Source organism: Talpa occidentalis, unplaced genomic scaffold, assembly GCF_014898055.3.
Source record: "Talpa occidentalis isolate TD23 unplaced genomic scaffold, MPIMG_talOcc4v2.1 talOcc4.16, whole genome shotgun sequence".
NCBI lineage: Eukaryota > Metazoa > Chordata > Mammalia > Eulipotyphla > Talpidae > Talpa > Talpa occidentalis.
The window spans coordinates 35,713,913-35,733,725 of record NW_023601653.1 but is presented as its reverse complement, the minus strand read 5'-3'; the positions used below and the strand labels follow the sequence as shown (position 1 = coordinate 35,733,725).

Here is a 19,813-nt window from a genome sequence, read left to right as displayed (position 1 = left end):
ATACTTACTGAGTGTTTTTTTTTTCCTTTTTCTCTCCCCTTCCCTCTCTCTCCCCTTCCCACGTTTCCCCCGCCCTCTTATTCTGTAGCTGGACAGACTCCACCACGTCCACCCTTAGGTCCTCCAGGCCCACCAGGCCCACCAGGCCCTCCACCTCCTGGTCAGGTTCTGCCTCCTCCTTTAGCTGGGCCTCCTAATCGAGGAGATCGCCCTCCACCACCGGTTCTTTTTCCTGGACAACCTTTTGGGCAGCCTCCATTGGGTCCGCTTCCTCCTGGTCCTCCACCTCCAGTTCCAGGCTACGGCCCCCCTCCTGGTCCACCACCTCCACAACAGGGACCACCTCCACCTCCTGGCCCCTTTCCACCTCGCCCACCTGGCCCTCTTGGGCCACCCCTTACACTTGCTCCTCCTCCGCATCTTCCTGGACCACCTCCAGGTGCCCCACCGCCAGCTCCACATGTGAACCCGGCTTTCTTTCCTCCGCCAACTAATAGCGGCATGCCTACATCAGATAGCCGGGGTCCACCACCAACAGATCCATATGGCCGACCTCCGCCATATGATAGGGGTGACTATGGGCCTCCTGGAAGGTAAGTTAATATATATCTATGGAAGTGAATGTGGTTATTTGAAGCAAAGTATATTCTAACTGAGGAGTTTGATTTTTAAATTATGACCTTTTCACATTTTATGTATTTTCTTTCATTAGAAGGTTTTATGGTGAAAAGCATACTCAACAGGATTGGGAGTAATCCAGCTATACCATTTACATAGTTGTGATTTAGGGCAAGTCACTAAATCCTGAGGATTCATTTCCATTGTTTTTTAAGTTAAAAGAGGTTAATAAGGCCTCCCTGGTGGCACATGGGGTTAAGTTTCAGCATTGTGAAGATATCAGCAGCCACTGCAGCAAGAGTTCAATCCCCTGCCAGGTAGCTAACCCAAATGGCACAGCAGACCTCTCCTGTCTTGCCCACTGCTCCCCTCAGCCATGCTCTCCACTCTGATGAAGCCTCTCACACCTCCCTACCCCCCACACCTCTGGCCTACACCCCAGCTCTTGTATGCATAAATAAATCTTTTTTTAAAAAAGATTAATAGAAATTAGATCAGCTTTTGTTAGATAGGTACTGTTGATTATCTTCTGATCAGGAATCTGAGTAGCAAATTTAACTTAACTAACTGGAAATATTGAATAATAAGTATATTTGTCTAGGAAAAGTCTTGCAAACATAGGTTGTATGGAAATTAAAATAATGGCAATTCTTAGAGAAAAACTTTTTAGAAACTGCTGTTGAAATAACTGATTTCTAATCCCCCTTTGAAAGTATTTTGGAGAGCTATGTTTACAGTCTCCAAGAACTGTTTGAATTTGCCCAATTCAATTTTCTTTTTTTTCTTTTTTCTTAAAAGATTTATTTATTTATACAAGCACTGGGTACAGTCAGAAGCGCGGGAGGGTGAGAGAATTCACCAGAGCCAGAGGGGAGAGCAGAACAGGCAGACAGACAAAATACACTGCTGAGGGGAGCAGCGGGCATGATAGGAGAGGTCTGTGGCGCCATGCAGGACCCTCTCCTGCGGCAGGGAATCGAACCAGCACTGCAGAGGCTGCGGGCAGCCTCACAGCCCAGCGCTCAACCACTGCGCCACCAGGGAAGGCCCCCATTCAGTTTTCTTTGATTTAAACTACTTTGTATTGCAGTTTATCTGATAATATCCTGCAGGAATGAGTTTGAGCACCTGCCTAATTCCATTCAGTTACACAGACCCATGGCAGGAAATCTGGTATTATAATCAAAGCCTGTAACAGTTATCTATCCATAGAGGTAGTATCTTGATGACTGCCAAAAATTACTTTGTTTTCTTTGAAAATGTCCTAATTGCTAAGCTAGAGTCCTTTCTTTCCTGTTCACTTTTATTCCAGTGAACCAGCTCTGCATATCAAGTGCTCATCTTTAGTGTATAGAGTGGGTTAGATGACTTGTTTTGACAATTTAAAATGTAATACTTTCCTAACAAAATTTCTACAGTACCAGATTTTCAAGAAATTTTTTTGTTATAAACTAATTTATAGTCAGTTTATTAAAACTGAAGAACACTGATTATCTTGTTTAATGATTTTAGGGCACTAGGATGGGCACAAGTCACAGCGTGTAGCTGAAATCATACATGAATCTTAAAGAATTTAGAATTTAGGATAAGTTTTGGGAATAACACCTTATAAACAGGTTAGATTAGCTATTTCCTCATTTCATAAGAACAAACTGTTACAAGTTGACTGCAATTCACCATCCTACCTAGTAACTAGTAGGCAAAAAGTTTACATTTTCCTATACTGTACATATAATCAGTTTTTAAAGTTGTCAAGCATCTTTAGAAAATCTTGAGATTCTATTCATTTTTTAAAACAAAAAACGTACATTTCTTGAATACCTTTTATTTGCTAGATAGTCTTCTAGAAAAATCAATGGCTGAAAGATAGGTAAGATGTTGTCCCTCCTGAAATTACTTTCCATTAATCAAATGTTTATTATCCTTATGTTATGATTGGTCTATGTGCCTAGAGGATCCAGACATAAATGAAATCAAATTCTTGTTTTTGATTGTGTAGGACTGTATATTTTATAGTCTGCATTGTGTCTCTGTATTAATCAGTTTACTTTATCTGTCTTATCACTGAAAAATACTTTTGTAGATATGTAAGTACATTATTTCTGACCTCTGAAAAGACTTGGTTTCTAAGCTGCTACTTTATTTCAACTGAAAGATAGTGGTATATGAGAATTTTGCTTAGATTTGATCTTTTTCTAAGAAAAATAACACCAATCTAGAAAAATAGGTACAAGCTCTAAGGCATCTGTCAGAAGCAAACAGCATGAATTATTTTATGCTCTTGAGATGAAAAAAAATGTAGAATACCATTTAAAGTTTGTTTTGATTTTATAGGGAAATGGATACTGCAAGAACGCCATTAAGTGAAGCCGAGTTTGAAGAAATCATGAATAGAAATAGAGCAATCTCAAGCAGTGCTATTTCAAGAGCCGTGTCTGATGCCAGTGCTGGTTTGTATATGTCTTCCTGAGTTGATAGTTGTTACTTGTTATTAGATGTGACCTAAAACTTACACAGTCTTGAAGATGGGTCTTTTACTTGTATTTTTTCTATTTTTATACTCCCAATTCATTACCTATACTTTATTTAAAAGGCATGGAAGGGTGGTGGTTGTCACTGCATGGTGGAAGGAACCCTAATTTTAGATTCATACATGTAGATTTAAATCTCTGTCTTTTTTTTTTTTTTAAAGATTTATTTATTTTTATACAAGAACCGGGGTACAGGCCAGATGTGTGGGAGGGTGAGAGGATTCACCAGAGACAGAGTGGGGAACAGAATAGGCAGACTGACGAAATACACTGCTGAGGGGAGCAGCGGGCGAGACAGGAGAGGTCTGCTGCGCCATGTGGGATTCTCGCCGGTCGGTCGGTCGGCCAGCCGGGATCGAACTCATACCACAGAGGCTGTGGACAGCTTCACAGTGCGGCGCTCAACTGCCTGTGCCATCAGGGAGGCCCCATGTGGATTTAAATCTGAATTTTAATGGCTTGGGGGCCATAAGACAGCTCATTCATTCTCATATTTCCAAAATAATCTCTTTTTTCACAATAATGATAAAAAATTATGTTAGTTTAATGCACATTAAAAGCATTTTTCCAAAGGTGAAACAGTAAAAAAAGTTAAAGACATCTTTTGTAGTCATCTTAAGTACACTCCTTTTGTAAATTGCTTATCACACGATCTTATCCCAAGTGGTTTAGTGGTGTTTTGAAAACAAAATTTGACTTCAACCCTTTCTTTCATCTCACAGGTGATTATGGGAGTGCTATTGAGACATTGGTGACTGCAATTTCTTTAATTAAACAATCCAAAGTATCTGCTGATGATCGTTGCAAAGTTCTTATTAGTTCTTTGCAAGATTGCCTTCATGGAATTGAATCCAAGTCTTATGGTTCTGGATCAAGGTAAAACTTTCCTGTCTCATGTTTATTTAAAACTGCTACTTTACAAGTAGAAAATGCTGTGTTTGGGCCTCTAAAATAGCACTTTGATTTTACTTAATACAGTTTACTCAGTGGCTAGAGTGTTTTGTTTTTAATTCTAAATCAAGTGTCCAATGTTTGCTTGCTTTTAAAACCCTTCTAAGGTTTCTAGAGACTCTTGTAAGACTGTAAACATTGAGGCACTGTATGACAAAGTCTTTTCAGATTTATCTTCTTCCCTTACTGTCCTCTAACCATACTGGCTTTCCTGTTGACACATCAGTCCATTGACTGTTTCTGTTTGTTTGGTTTTTTTTTAGGTTTTTTTTTTTTTTTTTTTTAAAGATTTATTTATTTATTTATGCAAGCACTGGGTACAGTCAGAAGCACGGGAGGGTGAGAGAATTCACCAGAGACAGAGCGGGGAACAGAATAGGCAGACTGAGGAAATACACTGCTGAGGGGAGCAGCGGGCAGCAGGAGAGGTCTGTGCGCGCCATGTGGGACCCTCGCCCAGTGGCCGGGGATGGAACTGGTGCTGCAGAGGCTGCGGGCAGCTTTGCAGCCCATCACTCAACCGCTGCGCCACCAGGGGAGGCCCCTGACTATTTGCTTTGTACTTGATATTCCTTCCAGGAATCCTTTTCCCTAGCTGTTGATAATACTAGCTGCTTATCCCTCCATGCCTCAACATAATACCCTAGGAAGGCTCTTTTCCAGGAGAGAAAATAACCTTCAGGTTATTCTGTCATGGCCTATTTATTTATTTATTTTTAAAGATTTATTTATTTATTTTATATAAGAACTGGGGTACAGGCCAGATACGCGGGAGGGAGAGAGGATTCACCAGAGACATAGTGGGGAACAGAACAGACAGACTGACAAAATACACTGCTGAGGGGACCAGCGGGCGTGACAGGAGAGGTCCGCTGTGCCATGTGAGACCCTCACTGGCCGGCCAGGATCAAACCAATGCTGCAGAGGCTGCGGACAGCTTCATAGCGCAAGCGCTTAACCGCCTGCGCCACGAGGGGAGGCCCTGTTTATTTTATCCTTATTATTAACGCACTTAAAATTTCAGTAAAACGGGCCTCCCCGGTGGCGCAGCGGTTGAGCGCTGGGTTGCGAAGCTGCCCGCAGCCTCTGCAGCGCTGGTTCGATCCCCGGCTGCTCCCCGGCCACCAGAGGAGGGTCCCACATGGCGCGCAGACCTCTCCTGCCGCCCGCTGCTCCCCTCAGCAGTGTACTTCGGTCCTTCTGCCTGCTCTGCTCCCTGCTCTGGCTCTGGTGAATTCTCTCACCCTCCCGCGCTTCTGACTGTACCCAGTGCTTGTATAAATAAATAAATCTTAAAAAAATTTTTTTTTTTTCCCAGTAAAACACATGTTGAGAAATGGAAGGGGCTTATCTGTTCTGTTCAATACAATATTTCTAATACTAAAAATGCTTGGTAAGAGGGATTCTGAATAAATCTTGTACTAGGGAGTTAATACTCAGTTTTTATATTAGGTAGTTCCTTTTTTAGTATTACTGTTAACTAATATTTTACATATATTTGAAAAGTTTGTTTTTAATCTTCATCTGATATTCTTAGGTCTGTGCTTAGTATATCTTTTTCTGATGGTAGAGCCTTCATTCGGGTAAAGAGGCTAGACTGTTAAAGTCCCTAACTTTGTTACCTTTTTGACCCAGTGAAAGGGTCTTTGTCACTGACAGAGTTTGTCATGGCTTAAGACCATTCCTTATATAGTCTTTTAATCCAAATAACATTTACATGTTCATCAGGGAATTTGGAACCTTGTAAAGTTTGACAGGACTCGTGGAAAAATATTGAGATTTAAACTAAGACATTTGTTAATTCCTTACTTGGAATTTCTGAATTTGGAATCAAATTTCTTAAAGTATTTTAGGCAGTATACTTTGGTAAATTACCTGTTTTTTGTTTTTAAGGCAGCTCATGAAACATTTATCTTTATTTTGTTTAAGATAGATTTATTTATTTATGCATACAAGAACTGGGGTGCAAGCCAGAGGTGTGGGTGGGGGTGGTGGTGAGAGGATTCACCAGAGACAGTGTGGAGCAGAACAAGCAGTGACTGAAATACACTGCTGAGGGGAGCAATGGGCGAGTCAGGAACGGTCTGCTGTGCCATGTGAGTAGCTCCCTGGCCAGGGATCGAACTCGTGCTGCAGTGGCTGAGGGTAGCCTCATAGGGTGCATCTTAATCCCTTGCACCACCAGGGAGGCCAATATTTCTCTTTATTAAGAGAATAAAGGCAATATGATAAAGACAATAATCACATTTATTAACAATATGATCAGTATCCCAGTCCTTTCTGGTCATAGTCACTAGGTTTCTCCTCCTCACCCTTTCCCCCAACAAACATGTATACATTGTTAGGAAGCTTTTTAGTGGAATGGTACTCGCCAAACCATGTTTTGGTATACTTATAAATGTAAAACTGCTATTTATATATAGGTTTAGGTAATCTATATTAATGGGTGATGAATTTGTGTATTGAAATCCCATTGTTGAGTGATTTCACAAATTTGATGTCTAAAAAGTACCTTCTGTATGTTCTTTATAAGGCCATCTATGTGCTCTATATTCGGTGTTCCTCTATAAGTACATTGAAATTTTCCTTTACCTTTCTGGTTTTTATTCAGTAACAGTTCATGTCTGTTTTAGGCATCTAGTTAGCGTAGATGTAATAGATGATTCAATGAATTGCCCAGGTGTATCCAATTCCTATTTGGGGTGAATATTTTTAAGAACAGAATATCTAGTTCATACTTATAAGAAAGTTAGTATAGGGCCTCCCCAGTGGCGCAGCGGTTGAGCATTGGGCGGTGAAGCTGCCCGCAGCCTCTGCAGCGCCGGTTCGATCCCTGGCTGCCAGCAAGGGTCCCACATGGCGCGCAGACCTCTCCTGTCTGGCCCACTGCTCCCCTCAGCAGTGTATTTCGTCCATTTGCTTGTTCTGCTCCCCGCTCTGGCTCTGGTGAGTTTTCTCACCCTCCCGCGCTTCTGACTGTACCCAGTGCTCGTATAAATCAATCAATCTTTTTTAAAAAAAAGTATATCATTAGCACTTCACAATAGTAAATCTAACTTGTGTTTATAAAGAATTCCTTGCCTTATATTTTAAACATCAAAAAATTTAATACCTTTCAAAGCTATCAGTTATGGAGAGCATTAATCCAGTAATTTCTTTTAGAAGACGTGAACGATCAAGAGAGAGGGACCATAGTAGATCACGAGAAAAGAGTCGGCGTCATAAATCCCGTAGTAGAGATCGTCATGATGACTATTATAGAGAGAGAAGCAGAGAACGAGAGAGACACCGAGACCGTGATCGGGACCGAGACCGAGAACGTGACCGAGAGCGTGAATATCGTCATCGTTAGAAGGTGGGTATTCCTAATTCCTGTTGTATTTAGCATATGTATTATTAACAGTAATACAACTCTGAGGCTATTGTTTATACATTGTATATCTAAATTTTAAATGGTCCAACTACTTGTTCAGAATTTATTCTTCCAGAAACATCTAGAACATATGATTGGTAAGTAATGACAGGTAAAAATTTTGACTTATTACTGTTTTGCTGAGTTGTAACTTTTAGGTTTCAGATTCTTAATTGATCTTAAGAAAGCAAGAAAATAATCAAGAGGACTCATTGTCTACTTCTAAAATCTAAAAATTGAAATTCTTTTAATCACATGCATTTGCATGTGACTTAAAAAATATATATATATGAAATGTTTGGAGCATAAGGAAAAATAAAATTTCTCTCCTTGAACTGTCTTAACTTCATTTGTTCCTAGAACTTTTAAAGAAAATCTAACAGTGTTAGAATTTATAATATAGGAAGATGGCTTTCAGTATTGAAAGTTTTTCTGCTTAAGAAAACACTTTTTAGAAAACACTTTTTAAGAAAACACTTTTTCTGGCATCTGGTTTTTGTTTTTGAAAGAAACCGTATCCTTTAATTCAAGAAGAAGAGAATGAAAGTTATTCTGTTAAAATGGGTTCAGTGTATTCCACATCTAAGAATTTTTAATTGTACCAAATCATACATTTGAGGTTAGAATTACCTTGAAATAATATTTTCTTTGTTTCATTCACAAACCATAATCATTGTCTTTTTTTTCTGTATTTTTAAACTATTTCTGTGTACATTTTTCATTAAGCAGGAAGAGCTGTCTGTTTATGCTTCATTATCATATGTAATTTTTTTTTAATATTTGTGGACAACATTTATTCATGTGAAAAGTGGGGGGAGGACAATATAAGGCTTGGGCATGTGACACAAAAATTCTGTAAAGAGGTATTTTTTTTTTCATATGTTGGTGGCATATCCAGATTCAATTAGGCTAAAACAAACCCCTTATAGGTAATTACCCTTTCCATAGTCATGGAAAGCAGTGAAAATTCAGTCATGGAAATTGTTAGCATTTATATTGTTATGGGCAAAATCAGAGACTATCAAGTGTATGTAATTCTGCAGCAGAATAGCAGTTTCTTATTATAGTATATTTTAAAAAACAATAGCCTGTTTGAATAATACTATTTAGAGAGCATGTAAGTCTTATTTTTATGGTATATAAGCTATTACGTTATATTTAGTTTAAGGACTTTTTGAAGTGAAAAGGCAAGTTTTAATACTTACATTTTGAATATGCATCTTGAATAGTAAGATTAATTTTAAAATAGTTCTCCATGTTTTGTATTATAGAACTTAAGGTGAATAATTTGCAAAAATCTCTTTCACATGAGACAAAATTTTTTATTTTTGAAACTAAGCTTGTTGAAATTGATACTGGTTTTGGATGTGAACAAGAATTGAATGTTGTATCATGTAAATGCTGAACCCTAAATTTTAAAGATGTAGTTCTTTGTTCCCCTTGGTTGAATAGATCTGATCCCGTTTCATGAAAAAATTGTGTCTGCCATTTGCTTAAGGTGAATTGTGGCCAACTTATTATGTGAAATGCTTAACTCTCAGCCATTTCATTTATAGTAAGGTATACAGGACCTATAAATTTTTATTTATACTTGTCAGTTATCAACAAGTTTCTGTTTACCAAAGAAAGCATTATAGTGAAACTTGGATACATTCTCAGTCATCTTGAAGATTAGATGTGCCCATCAAAGGGCTCCTTAACTAGTTTACACCCAAGTTGATTAATGAGCTTCCTTAATTGGTTTCAGTTAAAAACTAGTGTAGTCAACCAAATAAACTACTTCTAAAAATAAAATCTATTGTTAATTTTAAATACTTAGATTAACTATTAACATTACATTCTAGTAATGGGTACACCTAATGATATCATGGCTTAAGTTTCATTACATTCAGACATTAACTGAACTTCTAACTTGCAAACTACTGTTGACATTTTTTCTTAATCACTGATCTGTACCATACCAAAATTCCCATGTTTTGTTTGTACATTAATTAGAATTAAGTTGTAATATTGTTATGTGCCTTCATCCAAGGAAAATTTTACATAAGCCTTTCTAGTGCAAAAAATTCTGTTATCCTGGAATATTGTACCTTTGCTATATGCCAAACTATTGTGGATGTAGATGTGAATAAAGGGGTGGGGTTGGAATCAAATATATTTAAGTGAAAACACCTGCACATTCAGTCACTATCATAAGGTCTGTTGACTTTTTAGAAGTTTTAAAATATGAGTCCTTTTGAGCTTTCATGTATATCCTAAATGAATTGAATGGAATAAGTAACTTGGAAGCTAAAGTGAATGTCAGTAGCAAGTCTGTGTACAAATAAACCAAATATGTAATCTACTATTAAAGTGATGATGAATGGAGAAAAGGGCAGGTTCTTAATTTAACTGGAAACTTAATGATGTTGACGAGCTATTAATGTCTGTCCCATCTTAATTTTTTTTGTGTGTGTTTGAACTGTTGGTAATGTTAATTGCATTCTCATTTTTAAAATGTATTACAGTTTTTCTAAAAGCATTCAATATCGGAGTTCAAATAGTTATTTTAAATGGGAATATTAGTATTGTAAATTTTAGTATGTAAATACATTGTGCTTCATATTCTGTAATTTCTACCTCTATTCTCAGACCACTCTGAGCAAAACATAGTTAAGATTGTACGATACTTACAGAAATAATTTTACTTTCATAGTTGTTACTTTCCCTTAGGTTGTGTTTCTCTCTACTTATCCAGAATAACCCTGCTCAGCAAATTTCCCTTAAGTGTATACCGAACAGTAATGAAACCCAGTTACTGTTTTAAGTACTTTATATTCATGCTTTTCCTCTCCCTAATAAAATTTGTTACATATTCTCAGATCATCCATTTCTTTGATAGAATTTTTAAACAACAGGGGATATGGATTTTAAAATTCTACATTTTTCTTTGATATATGATTTTTTCTACCATAAATGTGACCTTAGTTTTTTGGTTATTGTACAAGATTTAGGGTGCTTTTGTGTTCCTTGTTCAGTTTGTAATAGCATTAATATGGGAAAAAGCAAAAGAAATCAAAAGTTCTTATTATGTTTCCTCTCCTTAAGAGTTAGTGTTACCTGGAATACTGGTAGGGAGGTTTATGTGAAAATTAAATTCTCTAAATCATTTAATGAAATCATTTAATGAAATTGGTGATAATGAGATTTAAACGTTATTTCTGCAGCTTTAACATCATCTGGGATTTTTCTAATATTATCCAGCCCTGTGTTTGTGTTTTCCACGTGTCCTTAACTTATACTTTTTCTGGATAGGCTAGCTCTTCTTTTGCTCTACTTCTCTTTGCCTTTTGTTTTCATTTGCAAAACCTGTCTAATTACCCAGCTATCTTAATTGAAGTGATAAACAAGTAGGAAATGATCCCTTTAATGGGTATATATAGTGTTTTTGCTCACTGTGGTTTAAGAATATGGTGAGTTTAGAACTGATTAGTGTTCTTCGTTTAAAAAGAATTCAATACCAATGTGAGTCACCTTGCTCTCTCTCACCTTCATCTCAGTGTGAAATTTACTACCATGTTTTAGTTTGTAAATTAGATTGTTTTGAATGAATATTGTTTTGGATGAATATTTAATTAACATTGTTTAAAGAAAACCTAAGAAACAACAGGAGTAAGGGACGGACATGCCATCCAAATTTACTAATTTGCCTTCTGTGATAGCATGTTTTACCTCACTTGATGAGTTCTCAATCACACAAGCAGCTTATTTGAATGTCCATTTTGTGAAATGGGGGAGGAGGATGGGGTGGTTGCTGAGTTTACTTTGTAGTAAAGTTTAACTATTTAGTGAGCTGCCTAGCTCAAAAGCAATTATGTACGTAGATTTTATAGTGCAATAAATGCTTTAGTTAAAATGAGGTAAGTACTATCTCCAGGTGTAAAAAGATGAACATAACAAGATATTTTGATAGTGAAGGAGTTTTTTGTAAATGACTAAACAGACTTCTGCATTGTGTTATCACAAGAAGGAATTTTTACTTTTAAGTTACCTTTTTGAAGTTATTTAGATGACTTCTTTTGCCTGCCCCATCTTCATTCTTCTCAATTAAGGAGAAGTTTTCAAATAAAAGTAAAAGTGCATTTAATTTCACTAAGTTAATAAAAGTATATCTCTGAAATTATAGTAGAATATTCTTAATTCAATAATGGATGTAAAAACCTATAAAAGCCATATTAAATATGTTTAAATATTTACTTAAAAATGAATTTACATGAATTTAGAAATACTGATGCTAAAAAATTTGCTTAAAAGTTTTTGACAAACACTCATAATTTGAGTTGATATTATTATTCACTTCATCTTATATTTCAAAATGCAGATGCTTCTGTACTGAAATTTTAGTGTTTATAGATTTCATTAAAGAGCTGTAGATGCCACTTGTCTTAGTTTTAACAACTGTTTACATAGATCTTCCTTTTATAACTGATAGTAAACCAAGTAATTGTGTGACTTTGACGTTACAGACTTGACCAAATGGTATTCTGAAAACATGAGGATTGAATGTATTTGTCACTTTAAGCTTCTTTTTGATATCCTTGTTTATATAGATGTTTACTTAGAAATTTGAGACTATGATATGGAATTGGATTATTGGAAATGGGTTGTATTGCCTTCAAATTTGCTTCTGCTTGAGATTGTGAAATTTGTATTTCCGAATGGATGAATGTAAAGTGTTTAGAAATAGAAATAAAAACTGTCAGACTGTCCCCCAGGTTTTTTGTCTGTATGGTGAAAATTAGAGAAACTTTTTAATAGTGAAGAACTCTCTATAAAGTATAAACAAGCAAAAGATAAGTGGATTTGTCCTGGATAATGTGTGTATAATTATATAAAAAGGAGTAAAATTCTCCATTGGGGTGAAGAATGATATAAAGTTACAGTGTATGTATGCCACAAGTGATTTGGAAGGGTTGGGTATTTTGTTTCACTGTGACTTTTAAGTAATTTTCCCTTAGTGACCCAATCTCTCTTCCCCCCTCCCAACAGGAAAGGTTAGGGAGACTAGAGTTCTTGAGCAATAAGATTTATGAATTTCCTAGTAACCCAGTTTTTCCGGATTAGAACATATTCCTTGTTTTAAAGTGCATTACAAGTAATAAAACATGAAAGCTGCCTTGCTACATTTTTTTCCTATAACAATTCCACCAAGCTTCATCAACATAAGATAAAGGTACAAAGGTAACATTAAAAATGTTTTAAGCTCTCTTTGAAAAACATGGACAAATAGAAGCTATTTAAAAGAGAAAGTCCAGGTCTATAACATCTTACTTTTTCTTTACAGTTCTAAATTTTAGGTTTTTACTGCTAGGCAATATGAATGTGTATGTGGACTAATGCTTTTAAGGTGCTTTTACAGTCTACTTGAGGAGGAAAGGACCCAAAATAAAAAAATTACAGTTGTGAAGGAATACTAATTACTCTTATTTATGGAGCAGAACGTAATTTTAAAATTACTTTTATGGCAAAATACGACTAAGCATTGTGCCCTTTGCCTCTTATATCATCTTCTTGAAATGTTCTCTGGGGGTTTAATTTGACTACCTGGTGTTTCAGTGGTCACTTATTTCCAAGTTAATTGAATGTTTCTTTTGTGAATCTCTACCTGAACGTTGCATTATTATGTATTCTTGAAACTTTAGTTTATCAAAATTTTTTTTTGTGTGTGTGTGTGTGAGTTTTCAATGAAATTTATCGTTGAAGATTCCCATTTAGCTTGGTTTTGGTTAGTCTATATACACATTACATATTTCAATATAGATGGAATAGAGTAAAGGTCAAGTAAATGTTTTAAATTTGTATTATGTCTAAAGATTTGTATGTGGATGTCATATTTATTTAAATGTGCATACTGAACTATATATTTATAAATTTTATTTATAAATTTTGTACTATGAGAGGACCATTTGATTCATAACAGTTGCAGAAGTTCCTGTATGCTGTCAAATAAATACAACTAATTTGTAAAATAATTTATTGCATTTTATACAGTTCGCTTTTAATTGTTAATGAGTTACATAGACTTCACGTGGGTAAATGAAAAAAATCTACATTAAAATCATCCAAACATTTTTTAAATTTATTTTTGTAGTGTGCATACTTTAGAAAATGACTTATAAATGTTTCCATCATCACAGAAACAGTAGCTGCTGTGTTTTCATTTCTTTTCCGTCAAATTTATATGGCAATAATATCTAAGAATGAAATCAGCATGTCTCCGTTTAAATCATCACATAAATTGGGAGCACTTCTCCACCACAAAGGCAGCTACTGTTTCAGTTAATTTCTATATTGTGTTAGAATACGTAACAGTGAAGTAGATGCACGACTTGTGTATGTATAGTTAAGCCAGCGTTTTTTCTGTGTATTATGGGGAATAGCAAAATCTACATCACAAATTTTAACACATTACAGCTGAAGGAAGAGGAACACCTTCCAAGACAAAACAGTCTTCATGGGGGAAAAATGACGCTTGTCCAGCAGTTTGCTTCTTGTGATTGAACTGAACCTGTAAGGATTCATGGATAAAATGAACAGGAATAGATCTGAATAAAGCAAATCTGCATAAATGGTAACCAGTAGCTCTACTTTTATTTTTTATGTTGCTTAACTGTTTTATTTGAAGGAAACCTGTGTGATTTAAAAAGTTATAGCTTTTGCAACTTTATTACTGGTTATATACATTTGGCCATTATAATGTGCAAGCAATTGGAAAAAACCGTCAAGTAAATGCTTGTTTTTATAGTAGTTTGTTCTTGTTAAAAATGTTCATATGATAATGTCTGTAAACAGCACCACTTTGATTACAATAGATGTAGTGTTGTAATAAACTGTTTAATGGGGCTGATGTGTAAAGCTGTTCAAGTTATTTGATGTTTACACCTCAGGGAAAGTCTTGTGTTCAGCAATATCTAAAGATAATGTTACTATGACATTTATACTGTCCTTTAAAAAACAAGCATTGCAATAGCGTTTTTGGATATGCATCAATCTTAATTCTTGAGTTCAGTGAATTAAACATACTAATTAAGTGTCTCTTGCCCTTGATTTTGATAATAGAATAGGTGATTACATGGATATTTAATATTTCTATATTCTGCTTTTCTAGCTGTTTTTACCTAGTTAGCTTGTGACTTTGCTGAATGATATATAAACTTGTAAAAACAGAAATTTCACAGACATAGCAATCCAGTCAATGTGTTAGGGGTCAAAAAATTTGTGGTTTTATAATTTAGTAAAAACCCTTATGTTATTTGCTATAGTAACACAACTTAGTTACAACACCAGATGTATTAAAACGCTTAATTGTAAACTGCTAGCATTGAAGAACTATTTTAACAATACCGATTTGATGCAGCAGTTATTTGCTGTTTAATATTGGTAGTGCCTGTGGTTTATTTTTGAAGCCATGGGCAGTGTAAATAATAGGTTTCAGCAGACAAATATGAGTAAAGAGAGCCTTAGTTTTATTTTTCGGTTACTGTAGATTCTGAAGGGGTGTGATGTTTTATTAACATCAGGTTGTATTCTCCTGTACGTGTACTGGGAGATTTTAGGTGTACTTTATCTCCACAGCTTAAGAAATTCTATGTATAGTCATGAAGTCTGTTGATTCATATTAGCCTTATTTAGTTAATCAAAGATTTCTTTCAAACCTGCCTTTGCATATAGGCACAGATTAAAGCACTTGTTTAGCATGTGTTCTAATTGCAAAATTAGCATAGGCAGAGTGTCAACTGATGAGACATTTTTATAGGAAGGTCACTCTAAATCATTACTTCAGAACTTTAAGTTAAAATTTTTAATGTTTGGTGATTTTAAGATATGATTGCCTTTGCAAGATATTCTAATAACACATTGGTATTATCTTAAAAGTACAGCCAAATTTTAGGATGATGATTCAAATGTTTAGGTACCCTATATTATGTACTGTGCAGCTCTAAGAGCCCTCCAGAAATTTGCATAGCAGTTTTTCACTTTCCTCTCCACTGACACACTACTAATATAACTAGCTGTTTCAAATTACTCATATTATTGCCAGTCTTGTTTCAAAAAAAATTTGTGATGAGAGTATTTGTGCATGGAATCATTAGTGTTTATCAGAACTGTTTGCTTTTAAAAATGATTTTTCAGTCGATCTATCTTGTTGAAAATGCAGTCTCTTTTTTTAATATTTGAGAGTTGTATCCAAAATGCATTTTCTTGTTTTATGTATAGATGATGTTAGTTTTGTCATTTCTTAGCTTGTGCTATATTTTAATTACAATGCTCTAAAGTGAAGAACTATGGACATAAATATATTCCAGGGGAAATTAGTTAATAATAAGCTAAAAGGTAAGTAAACATCCATGAGAATAAAATTTTCTCTGAAAAATTTTTAAATGGAATCACAAAAATCTAACTGTGCTTGACCTTGAAACTGGAAATTTCACACTAATTAAATTCTTAGTTTACTTTTTTTTTTTTTAATCAGTGGAACCCTTTAATTGCTCATTCTGTATCACTTTTCCCTACTTGGCTGATCTCATTATGTGACTTGTTGTAAACAGTGAGAATCTACTAGAATTGTTTGCTGCTAGTCCATTATTGTGTTGTCAGAAGGAAGTGACTTTTTGGTTTGGTCAATTAAGTTTTGCTAACTCTTTTTCTAACTGATAACACATTGAATGTATAGCAGTAAAAATGAAAATTGCAAGCCTTGTTTTTATTCTTCAGATCCCTCCTGTTGTTTACAGACTGAGATTATTTTAAAACTCTTGTTTTTTGAAATGTGTAAAAACAATCCAAAGAGGTATTTACGTAGACACCAAAAAAGGGGGGCCCCCAGAGACCTTTTCATTTCTTCTTAATAGTTAAGTACATATGAGTGCAAACATTTAATTTTAAACCATAGCATTTATTAGTCCTATGTGGCCACATTTCCTTTCAGTCAGTAAAATTTTGAATGAGTGATACAGCACCTGAAAGGTATTGTTTCTGAAGCAACAAGTGTTGCTTTTAGTTAATTAAAAGGACATACATTCTGGAGAGGATTTTCCAATGTAAATTTAAAAGTTTATATTGTTGATTTTCATACACAAATTGGAAGTGGCAGTGGCTATTGATCATAGTTTAGCCCATTTAGTGGCCCCTTTATGTACAACATTCTTAGGAGTTCACAAATAACTTAATGGATTGTAGCTTAAGGTATTTTCATTTAATTCTCCTGTGGAGAATATTGCCCTTTTTTTTCTTTTTTTTCTTTTTTTTTCTTTTAACTAGTTTAAGGTCAGGTCTTACAATATTAATATGGAGGTTTTAATGACTGTTGTATAACATTTGTGGTGAAGGGGAGAAATTGTTGGAAGGGTAAAGGATTTCTCTTCTCTTATGTACTTAATGTGCCAATAACCCAAATACATAATGTTTTATACAATGAGATGCTACTGCAAGACTTTCTGTTGGAGTACTCTCAACATTTTGGTTTTCACACCTGAATGGTCATTGCATCTTCTGTATCTTGTAAGATGGCTCCAATTTTGTGTTTTAAGCTTCAGTTTATTATTTTAAGAGGAAATTTGTGTTTGATTTTTTACTGAGAATATGGTATTGAGATTTTGTTGTTTTACAGATAACTGCTTTTTAAATTTTATTCATTTAGTTCATTGCATCCCATAGCCATCTGTAAATGTTCCACAGTTGTATGTACTTAAATGCCCGCTTACACATTGTACATAATAGACAGTTTTGTGCTAAAATACATTAAGTGGGATTTTTGTAGCAAAGCATTCTATTTTTTGTTCTTACAGTGTTGTGTGTATTGTTTTTAACATTAACCTTCAGTTTAAACACTGGTGTATTTATTTTTTTCAGCAACTTGACTCTTAGAAGCCTTAGACTAACTTTTAAATAGGTATTCAACCAAAAATTAAATACAAAATTTATTAAAATGTGGCCTTACATGCTATAGCATTCCTTGTATCTGTAATGTGAGAGTTTTGATATAGAGAAATCAAAAGGTTCAAGATTAAAGTTTATTTAAGTTAAAATGGAAACTTGTTCAGATGTCTAGGCTTCTGGGAGGAAGTTCTTGTACTCTTCTTTCTTGTCATTAGAAAGAAGCAGTATGAATTTTTTAATGAATATTCCAAATACTTAGGCAGTTGTATCCTGTTCAGATTGATTTAGGTTTGTTTAACCAACGTTTCTTTAAAATTTCAGGTTGTTGGCATTCGCTCTGAGTATGCAGCTATTATGGTTTTTGTATGGGACATATAAACACTTGGTTAGATATAGGCAGATTTTAATGTTTTAAAGACTTCTTGCTATATTAATTAATGTCGTAATGGGGGCCTTTAAAAATATTAGTTAGAATATAATTGAAGTGACACAAATCTTGAAATGGTATCTGCAGATAGTAAATACTGCCGTTTTTCGTGTGGGAGTGTCTTAAAACTCCACCACGGGTGTAAATGTTTTACATTAATTTCATAATTGGACAGACCCTGCATTTAGTGAAAACATTTCATTTTGAAGATGTGTTCTTTTTGTCACACTGTTACTGCGTAACACTTCTCAGCATTTTGTAAGTTAAATTATTTTCAAATACAATGGTGAATTCCTGTTTATTTTTTTACTTTGAAAATGTAGTACTCAGGTGGTATTTAATGGGAAAGGATCCTTTGGGGGTAAATCATAATGTATTCTAAGGAATGCATCTATAATGTTAATGACTTTAGCCTTAAAAAAGGTCTTCTTATTCCTTCTGCCTCTTCATCCCATGGTATATTATTAGCAAAGTAGTTTACAGCCTTGTACAGCCTTACAAAGTTGTTTTACAATTTTTAATGGAAAGCCCTTAACAAAAAAAAGTTGTATCATATTATCAGTATCCATGAGTTACTGAATCACAGTTTGTAAATAATTTGTCTAATACCAGAAGGCCAAAGATAGTCTTAAATTTTTAGCCTATTGACTCTATGGTGACTTCACAATAAGATTTCTGTGCAAAAGGTAAGGTGATAATTTGATCAAATAGACATCTTTTTGGTGTCCATGAGAACTAGATTCCACATTAGCTTCTATTAAAAAAAAAACTCATTCCATTTTTTTAAAATGTTTGTAACTGCAATTTTGTGTTTAATGTTTACTTTCTGTCTTTCTTTCTTTAGCATTTAGGAGACTGTTCAGCAGTTTGCTATATGGCCACTGTTGGCCTTAAAACTGCATTAGTGACAAGCATGGTATTTATCTTGTATGAAAATAAAATACAGTTTTGATAATACTTTGCAGTTTGTCCTTTTTATTTGATTTGTAATTTGTTAAATAACCATTGTTTGTGGTTTTGAGTAATTCATAATCCATTTGGCAACATATAGTATAATGAATTAGATTGTTGTCTGTACATGTCTTTAAGGCAGGCTCCTGGAAAGTTCTGTTGTGGTTTGATGGCCTTTAAAGTCTATTGCAAGTGACTAAAATTAGGATTTAGAAACCTAGGGTTTCTAGTATGTTTTAGTTTTCTTAAACCTAAGGTTCAGAAAACATTTGTCTAGTTTTAGGGGATTATTAACCTTCTAGACTTCAGTCAAATAAAAATTTGTCTAGGTTGCAACAAAATTATTCTACCAGCTAGCTTGGAAACAGGGTAGGGTATTTTTAAAAGTGACAAATTGTCATTTCGGTAAAGATTTGTATGCCAAGTATGGTATTAAGCCCAGAATTTCTTAAATGTATGCTTTAGAGTATGTTGGAGGTAACAATTCTAAACAGTTGAAATAACCACATGGAAAATAGTAAGTTAACATTACTGGGATTCCTTTCCATGCTCCCATTAAAATTGTGGTTCAGGATTTTTGAGGTCTCCTACTGCTCTTTTTCATGTTTACATTTTAAGGATGATTTTGCTCATTGATTATCGCTTGCATTGAGTTGAAGCTCTTGCCGAGAGTATTTGAAAGGAAAATTTATTGGGTACATCTTTTAACCAAATGCCACACCAGACTCCATAGGAACCAGTCACGGTCTGATTTATCAGTGCAAGAAAGCTTTTTTTTTTCCTTGATATATATATTTATTTTTGCATAGAAGAACAGGTGTAGGCCAGAGGGGCCAGGGTGGGATGGCCAGGATTCACCGGAGACAGAGTGGGGAGCAAAACAGGAGGATTTACTGAAATACATGCTAAGGGGAACAGGGGGTGAGACAGGATAGGTCTCCTGTGCCGTATGTGGGTTAGCAGAAATGTTATTAGAAATGATTTCCAACACTTGTTTTGTCCTGC

General features: G+C 34.9%; 1 protein-coding gene across 4 annotated transcripts in view; it reads left to right on the top strand.

Moving 5' to 3' along the window:
• CPSF6 (cleavage and polyadenylation specific factor 6) overlaps positions 1–14,394 on the top strand; it is a 30,164-nt gene extending 15,770 nt beyond the window's left edge. For 2 of the 4 annotated variants that reach the window (XM_037514016.2, XM_037514014.2), the window contains 5 exons: positions 89–593; positions 2,953–3,068; positions 3,872–4,025; positions 7,266–7,455; positions 13,966–14,394. In XM_037514016.2, the coding sequence (XP_037369913.1) occupies positions 89–593; positions 2,953–3,068; positions 3,872–4,025; positions 7,266–7,452 (962 nt within the window). In that variant the 3' untranslated portion in view covers positions 7,453–7,455; positions 13,966–14,394. Of the gene's footprint in view, positions 1–88; positions 594–2,952; positions 3,069–3,871; positions 4,026–7,262; positions 7,456–13,965 lie in introns of all 4 variants that reach the window. The other 2 variants (XM_037514015.2, XM_037514013.2) reach the window with 1 other exon arrangement.
• Positions 14,395–19,813: the final 5,419 nt, after the last annotated feature.